General features: G+C 36.3%; 1 protein-coding gene across 2 annotated transcripts; it reads left to right on the plus strand.

Moving 5' to 3' along the window:
* The first annotated feature begins 31 nt into the window (after window positions 1-31).
* Window positions 32-8,447, plus strand: ift20 (intraflagellar transport 20 homolog (Chlamydomonas)). Of its 2 annotated transcripts, none has more exons than XM_017308382.2 (7): window positions 32-156; window positions 589-662; window positions 4,483-4,579; window positions 5,145-5,273; window positions 5,386-5,471; window positions 6,703-6,806; window positions 7,726-8,447. In XM_017308382.2, exons 4-7 carry the CDS (start codon window positions 5,147-5,149, stop codon window positions 7,826-7,828), a joined length of 420 nt encoding a protein of 139 aa, XP_017163871.1. In that variant the 5' UTR covers window positions 32-156; window positions 589-662; window positions 4,483-4,579; window positions 5,145-5,146; the 3' UTR covers window positions 7,829-8,447. The 2 variants fall into 2 exon arrangements, with proteins under 2 accessions (XP_017163871.1, XP_008423454.1); XM_008425232.2 differs by having other exon boundaries at window positions 36-156; window positions 7,747-8,447.
* The last annotated feature ends 310 nt before the right edge of the window (window positions 8,448-8,757 follow it).

An 8,757-nucleotide genomic window follows, 5' to 3' on the forward strand; every position in this document is an offset into this window, starting at 1 on the left:
TGTAAACCCCTCATGGAGCGCTGAGTCGTACGTAAAAGCGTCCGCGATCTTCTATGTTGCAGCAGGGCGATCGGAGCTCCTTAAGTTCTGTGCTATGTGGACTTGTTTCAACCGTTTTACGAAACAATCTGGATTCATTAGGATTACCTTCCCCAGGTAAGGATGAAAGATCAGAATTACTTGACTTTGCAACCAGAAATTCGCTTCTAAACAACCGGAAAAATATTTCCTATGCAGCTAAATTGGCCCGAAATAACCGCTGATTGTTAGCATAGCAGCTAACGTTTTCATACTGTTTTCGAATGAGAGAGAGCTGATGAGAAACCGCTGTTAGAGGAGAAGTTAATTAAAAACCAGAGGATTTTGTGAGGAAAGATCAGTCAGGATCAGAGCTGGAGCTGCTGTTCTTCAGTCTGTTTCCCAGCTCAGCTTCACCATGTCGGTATTTTGCAATAAAGATACTACGAGTCAGAGCCCAACATGCTGAAAATGCCTTTTTCTGAATGTGAAAAAAACATATACAAAAAATAGATCGTATGTATTTTCTATTACACTTTTGGATAATTTCTCTTTTATTCTTGGCTTTAGCCTGTGAACCAGGACGTTTCCGAAGTCATTGGAGATCTCCCAGTGTGGACTGAAGCCTGTGACCAGTATTCCCAGTATAATAAATGTTTTATTCTTTCACTTTTTGTGTATTTTTAAATATCTCAATCTGAAGTATTAGTGTATTAATGTAGCTTATGTAATGAAATAAAAATAATTTACTCTGTTAGGATTATTTTCACTCTTTGGTGTCAATAGCAGAGTTGACACTGTAATAAATATTTATTCTCTGGAAAAAAGTAAGAAAAATATGTAGTTTAATGTTTAACAATGACTGATTTTATAAATCAAAAGTCATTTCTCAATAACGTATAAAAATAAATAGAGGAAAATTATTTGTTGTCTTGAAATGTTAAATGTACATTAAATTATGGAATATTATTATAGCAATTATGGATATATTCTTTAATAAAACACTGTAAAAGTGTCTGTTCACCAATGTCAATATAAAAATTGTCAGAATAATTTCTATCAAACAAAAACATTGTGCTCTTTATTCAGAAATGCCCCAAAACAATCACATCAAATGTTAGAAACGCTGTCTTTAGTAATTTGATTGGCAAATATATTAATTTGTGTGAGAAAATGTGTCAATGGCAGGTATTAACTTAAAATGGTTTGTAAAACGGCACTTTATAAAGTTCGGTCTATTCACTTGTATTACCTTACTGGCACATATTCCACATTCAATATGGCAGACGCTGTTACGTATCACAGCAACGGGCCGACCCATTCCGTGAGGCGTCTACGTATTGATGTCTATGGGGCTCTATTTCACATAGACATAATATAAGAGTAGACCCCGCATTGGCAATTATAGACATATAATCATAGACATAATATAAGAATAGACGCCTCGTGGACCGCTCTCGCCTATTGTCGCTGACGAGATTTAGGGCGGCCATCTTGGAGCGGTCCTCCACTCCACTCAGCGTTATGTGTTTAGCAGGCGCAATGACGTATCAGCGGATTTAATCGATCATAACACGCTTTTTTGTTACTGGAAACCATATTCAAACATCTATCAAAGCTACATTTATAAACAATTGTTTTTTTAAAGTATTTTTAATTGTATTGATGCATAGTTAAGTGTATTTAAATATGCTTAGTGGCTATAACAATAGGAATGGAATATTCTGATATTGATGTATGATGAGCATATTACAAAGCACGCAGCAGTTCATAATTTATAAAATAAATTATTTAGTAATATCAATACATATTTATATAACTATACAAACAAATAAATAATGATTAATTATATACATATATATATATATATATATATATATATATATATATATATATATATATATATATGTATATATGTTTTTCAGCTGACAAGTTCCAGCTTCAGAGTGATTCAGCAGCTGAGCTTGAGTCCAAAATCCGATGCGATATTCATCCGTGCTGCAGTGAATCTGTCTCTCTTTAAAAATATTTTCCACTTCTTCCTCACATTGTGTCTTTATGAAACCTTCAAAACAAAGACGAAAGATTTGGGATGTATCTTACTTTTGAAAGAGTGAAAGAATTACATATAAATAATAGTCTTTACCACCTGCTGGTGAATGTTATAACACATAATATAAGTTTTATAATATTAGCTGGTATCTCATTGGTGGACGTAAATACAGTAAAGTAATATCCTAATCACAAAATATACACAATGATATGTCCATCTTACTTGTGAAATGTTATCCGTGGAGCCCTCACATCAATAGTCCATCGATCCGAACAACAATATCCCTCAGTGCTGAGGCATCTTCTGCTGTTTTGGTTGAGCAAAGTAAGAGGGACGACCGCTCCAAGATGGTCACCGTATTTCCTGAGCTGGAGCAGCCAGTGCGGGGTCTACTCTTATATTATGTCTATGCAGCCAACGGTCATAGACATACTATAAGAGTAGACCCTGCATTGGCTGCTCCGGCGCAGGACAATAATAATTATTAAGTTATTATTATTAATTTAAGTATTTTTACTCTGGGTTTTATCCAATTACTCAAAATGTTTAGATTTTATTCTTTAAACCTTTAATGCTTTGAAATAAGGAGTACTCTGAACTATTTTTATACACATGCAGGCTGAAAACTTACTTCCTCTTTCTTCAGGAAACCTGCTCTTCCTGTTCCATGACACTCTTTCTGCCTGACTATGATTTTTTATGATTAAATAGAAAAAAAGTAGAATTAAAGCAAAGTTTGCAGGACACAATAACAATACATACAACCAGATTAATTTTATTATCGTCTGACTCTACTGTTGGGTCTTGATGTCACCTGTGTAATCAGTTTTAAAGGTAACTTTATTTTTTGTTACTATTAAACTAAAATCTCCAGCATGGGGAAGTGGGATGAGCTCGACTTTTCTCAACATTGTACGTATAAACATGTATCCAATATATATTATTCAGTATTAATCATTATTTATTTGTGTTTGTATAGTTATAGAAATATGTATTGATATTACTAAATAATTTATTCAATAAATAAATTATGAACAGCTGTGTGCTTTGTAAAATGCTCATCATACATCAATATCAGAATATTCCATTCCTATTCTAGTTATAGCCACTAAGCATATTTAAATATGGTGAACTATGTATTAAAAACATACTTAAAAATACAATTGCTTATAAATGTAGCTTTGATAGATGTTTGAATAAGGTTTCCAGTAACAAAAAAGTGTGTTATGATCGATTAAATGCGCTGATACCTCAATGTGCCTGCTAAAATTCATAACGCTTAGTGGAGTGGTGGACCGCTCCAAGATGGCCGCCCTAAATCTCGTCAGCGACAATAGGCCAGAGCGGTCCATGAGGCGTCTATTCTTATATTATGTCTATGGTGGGCTGCTCCGGACTTCTTCTGTTGTTATTTTTATGGCGGCTAGAACTCAACGTATAGGTACTTTACTGCCATCTACTGGACTGGAGTTTTGGGAATCCTATTAAATAGAACAAACAAAACCGTTTTATAAACGTATCTTTTTAAAATATGTAATTGCTAAACTGCCCATAACTATAAGACCTAAAATACTCAAGGTAGACCTGAGTATTATTACTCTCTTTGGCTGCTTCTGTGTTGTACCTGGCTTAAAACATCCTGTTTTGGTTGTTTCCAGGAACAGCAGAACGTTTCCAAAGAAAACTGTAAATTAACACTGTGCTTTAATAATGTTCCATTATTCATACATTCTACGTTCCCTGCTCAGGTTCTTGACTTCTGCTTTGCAAAATAAGAGTTTTCTGTCTTATGTTGGCTCTCAGTGGTCATTTAGCTAAATATTAAATATCTTTATGCTGTACTTACATGTCCATGAATCCAAATAAATTAATATTATAATTATATATAATAATATGCACTATATATTTATCATCATCATAAACCATTTACTTTGTAGCTGAAACAGTATGTGAAACAAATTATGTCTGGAGGAATTTGGTGCTTTGGAAAACAATGAACGCTCTTAATAAACTAATAAAAATGAATAGAACTAATAAACTGAACCAACAGGTGGCGAGAGTGTAAAGGAACAACTTTTATGAAAATCTCCTCCAAAAATAATCAAGAATAATTTCTTATGCCCCAGCTGTGTTTGATTTTGAAGCTAGACTTCTTATCAGGAATATGAACGTAGATATATTCATACCTGAACAAAACATGAGAAATGGGGTGGCAACACAGCTGCCAGAATATGTGACTATCTGTATTTCAGAACAGCAGCCTAATTAGTTATCGGTTTCCTTTATCGTCGTTAACTTTGTGAAGTAACAGGAAGTACATTTACTTCTGCTCATTTCACCGACAAGGGTCTAGCTGCGGCCCTAGCTTCAGCTAGTTATTATTGGCTTTCACTAAGTGTTTGGTTTCCTAGGCAGCGGCAGGAGGAGGAGCTTATCTGCTGGACTAGTTGTCCTGCCACATCACAACATAGAAAAACCAATCGCCCGCAGCAATAAAGGTGCAAACAGGTAAAATACGCAGAAATACGTCCACTATGCTGGTAGCTAACGACTAATTTAGTTAAACTACCGAATGAACTCAAATATGTTTTAAGAAAGGTATTTTGCTCCGAGTTCTGTCCCAACTGGACACGGTTAGCTTAATGTAGCTAGCTAGCGAACTAGCTAAGAAGTTCTAGCAAAGAGGGGAAGGAGAACTGTGAAGGCTTGATTAGAAGCAGTTGGTTCTAAATATGAAAAGATTTCTGTATCAGTTTAAGCGAAAGGAGGCACATGAACGCAATCTGAAATTAGTGAAACATTAAGATTCATGTAAATGGAGCATTCCCTGACCGGGACAGTTGTGAACCACCTCAGCTGGGAGAAATGTTTAATTTGTGTTTGAAAATAAAGCAGTGCGGTTTCAATTTCTTTGGTAGCCAGTTCAGGATGTAGTTACTACACAAGACCCCATCTAAAACGATGTAAAGGCTAAAAAGCGATAGCAATGCCATTTCTGTTTGTTCTCTATGCAAACAGTGCGTTTCTCTTTTTCACTCCTCATTCTGGTTGTGTCGTGTGGCATGTCCTGCAGCCATGGCAAAGGACCCGTTAGCCGAGGCGGGCTTCTATTTTGATGAGCTCAACAAGCTGCGGGTTCTTGAGCCTGATGTCAGCCAGAAGACTTCAGAGTTAAAGGAGGAGTGCAAAGAGTTTGTGAACAGTAAGCATGCAATCCTTTTTGTTCTCTGATTTTAAGTCTGTTGATTCCATTCATGCTTCTCTCTTTCCAACATAACAGAGCTAATGGGATATCCAAATATGTGTCTGTGCAGAAATCGGGCAGTTTCAGAAGATTGTTGGTGGTCTAATCGAGATGGTTGATGAACTGGCAAAAGAAGCAGAAACTGAAAAAATGAGGGTGAGTCAGATGTAGAAAGATGCATTTTGATGTGCTTCACTCCAAGGTAATTTTCCACTGCAACACACAAACGTCCCCATTCACTCTCAGAGTGTTATAGTTCCACATGACAGGATTTGTTGCCGTGTGCTCACGCAGTATGAAGGAAAGAGGAGATGGCAGCACTGACAGGCTGCGAACTGAGATAAACGTGATCGGTTTTGGTGATTGGCAACAAGAGACAGCGATCGGCGATCACCGATCCTACACTTTTTCATGGAAATCGTCCGATTATGATCGGTGGCCAATTGATCGGCACACCTCTACTTTTGATTAGTGCCATTTGGATAGTTTCTGTTGTCATTGTAATTTAAAAAGAGTAAACACAGATGTTTGACAATTAATAGCTTCACTCAACCACTAATCCTGAGAGAAATTTGTTTTTATCTTTCATATTCTCTAAAAATTGGCCAAAAAAATCCTCCAGGGTACATACACTGTGTGCATATTACACAAGTTGTAGTTTTGAGGATTCATTTTATTGTTGAACAACTACAGTCAATCCAAAATGTTAATAACTTCTCAAACCTGAATATTTAAGAAAATAAAAGTGAGATTTTGGCTTTCTTAGGAACACATCTATGTGTGCACAATTATTATGCAACTATTAGTGTACAGAATTATTCTGCAATTGAAATAAAACTGAAAACTTTTCCATCTCACTTCTTTATTATCATCCGCTTTAGTGAGAATAATAAACAAACAACTCAAATTTGACAAACATTTCTGACTTTTAAAAAATATATCAGTGACCAATATAGCCACCCTTCTTTTTAAATAATATTCATGGAGTCTGTCAGTATATTCATGGATCTGTTGACAATCAACTTTTTGTGCAGCAGCACCCACAGCCTACCAGACACTATTCAGAGATGTGAACTGTTTTCCTTCATCTAAATCTCCTGTTTAAGAAGGGCCCACAAGTTCTCAATGGGACTTAGGTCTGATGAGAAAGGGGGCCACTGCATTATTCTTTCATCATTAAGGCCTTTACTGGCTAGGGTGCTCGATGGAGCATTGTCCTGCATAGAAATCATGATCTTTTTGAAAGGTGCAGACTTTTAATGAGAAAAACTGTGAAATATTTCAAAAGGGGGCAATACTTTTGTAAGGAACCATAACAGGTATAATTGACTAAATGTTTCGATTTGACAATGAGAATTAAAATAAAATATATTTTTCTGTTCTTCAGGCAATTGGAGCCAGAAACCTGCTGAAGTCTGTGGCAAAGCAACGAGAGGCGCAGCAGCAGCAGCTTCAGGCTCTAATAGCGGAAAAGAAAATGCAACTGGAGAGGTAAGAGGAAGAAGTGATGGGAGTTTCAAGACAATATTCGAAGAGAAAATTAAATACGGTTTATCAGTCCTAAGGATGGTTTTAAGCTGATCATCACACACTGTTGTGGAAAAGGCTTTGTTTTTAAAAAAGTTATCCTGGTTTTGCTTTCTTGTTACACATGAATAAAACAACTTTTAATATCTAGCACAGGTAACTAGAGTAAATAGAGAATACAAGCTTCGCCTGTGTGAAAAAGTAATTTCCCCCAAACTCCAATAGTGGATATTTTTTGGAAATGTGAGTCGGATCTTCATGTTTTGTTTGGTTTTGGTCCTCAAAGTCTCCCATAAAGGCCAGATTGGTCTGGTCTCCTTCATGCTGTTTAATCATAAACTCTGGCTTGAACTGAGGTCAGTGAGTGCTGTGCTTCTTTAGATATAACTCTGCATTCTTTTGTGAGCTCTTGGATGAGTTTCTGATATCTTTCTGAAGTAATATTGGTTGACCAGCCCTTTCTCCGGAGGCTACGGTTCCACATTCCACATTTTCTATATTTGTGGATATTTCCCACTGCGGACTGCTGAAGTCTAACGATCTTAAGCTTTATGAGCTTCTTCTTGTTGTTCTTCTTCTTTAGGAGATTTTATGTTTTTTTATGTTTCTACAAGTAAAGCAGTAATCAGGGTTGGGTGTGGCAAGGAATATTGGAGCTAGTATTCTTAAAAAATTTTCTTAATTTATAATTTAACAAGTATCATATAAAACTGCTTCCTATATTGAATTAGGTTTTTTGTCTACATTAGTATATTAGTTTAATGATCTAAGCATTTATGAGACAAGAAAGCAAAAATCAAGTACTATGAGAAATAGCATTGACTAAACCCAGTTCCACAAGCTGATGCTGTTTGACTTCAATCTGTTTTGTTTTTTTTGTGAGTGAGTCATGTTCTTGTTTCAGGTACCGTATTGAGTATGAAGCCCTGTCTAAAGTAGAATCCGAGCAGAACGAGTTCATTGACCAGTTTATTCTGCAGAAGTGATGACACGACTCAGCAACACAGCAGCCTGTTTCCAGAGTGTTTGTACCAGTCCAGTTCCTCCTGCTGCAACCTCTTTTCTGACGCTGCCAATAAACTCTAGCTTTGACAAGAAACGCACACACACATCACCTGTTAACACCACTTATCTCAGATATGGTTGTGTGTGAGACAGACAGCTGCTAACTGAAACAGCTGCAGCAACCCAGGGATTTTCAGAAGCGGAGTCCTGGAATACCTTTGGAACATTCAGTTCACACCAACTGGATTGGTGTCCATGATCATTTTAAGGGGGATGGAGCTATTTATATGCAAAAAAATATATTTATAATGATCATTATTTATACTGAAAGATTGCTACGTATATCTAGTTTTATTACCTTTTCTATCGACTGTGTTGTATTTGCATGTATTTGTAAATAAGTTGAATTTAATACAAGCAGATCAGGATTCATTCCATCATTCTGGTGAAACAGCCAGTCATGTTTGTGTCATAGTTGCAATCTTCATCAACTATCCCAACGGTTTTATTTGAAATGCTGTTGCAGATGAGTTGGTAATGTTTTATATCCATTCCATATCATATTTAGAATGGCTTAAATAAAGCATTTTGAAACTTTCACACTTGACCATGTTGTTTTTCATATAAACCAGGTTGCGTTCTCACTCTGTACAGGTAGCATTGAGAGTGTCATTGAAGGCACTCCTGGATCAGTTTGTCTGTAATTGTGTACATGCTTTGTCTTGTCAAAGCCCCAGTTGGTTTTTGCAGATGGCTGCTTTGGTTCTTCCTGTTACAGGAGTTTTCCCATCCACTGTCGCTACAAGCGTGTCCAGGAGTGAATGTTGCAGTCAGCATCATGAAGCATAATGCTTCCTTGGATGGAAAAATTTACCAGTTTGAATAATTAACTAAACTTGGAATGTTCTGT

This window comes from Poecilia reticulata, chromosome 13 (assembly GCF_904066995.2).
Source record: "Poecilia reticulata chromosome 13, P_reticulata-male-v2, whole genome shotgun sequence".
NCBI classification, from domain to species: Eukaryota; Metazoa; Chordata; class Actinopteri; order Cyprinodontiformes; family Poeciliidae; genus Poecilia; species Poecilia reticulata.

What these genes read in the sequence shown, in the direction of transcription:
- ift20 (XM_017308382.2), top strand. Translation starts at nt 5,147, where the DNA reads ATGGCAAAGGACCCGTTAGCCGAGGCGGGCTTCTATTTTGATGAGCTC. An exon ending in GTGCAAAGAGTTTGTGAACA is followed by an intron (nt 5,274 to 5,385) that starts GTAAGCATGCAA and finishes GTGTCTGTGCAG; the next exon opens with AAATCGGGCAGTTTCAGAAG. An exon ending in CAGAAACTGAAAAAATGAGG is followed by an intron (nt 5,472 to 6,702) that starts GTGAGTCAGATG and finishes TCTGTTCTTCAG; the next exon opens with GCAATTGGAGCCAGAAACCT.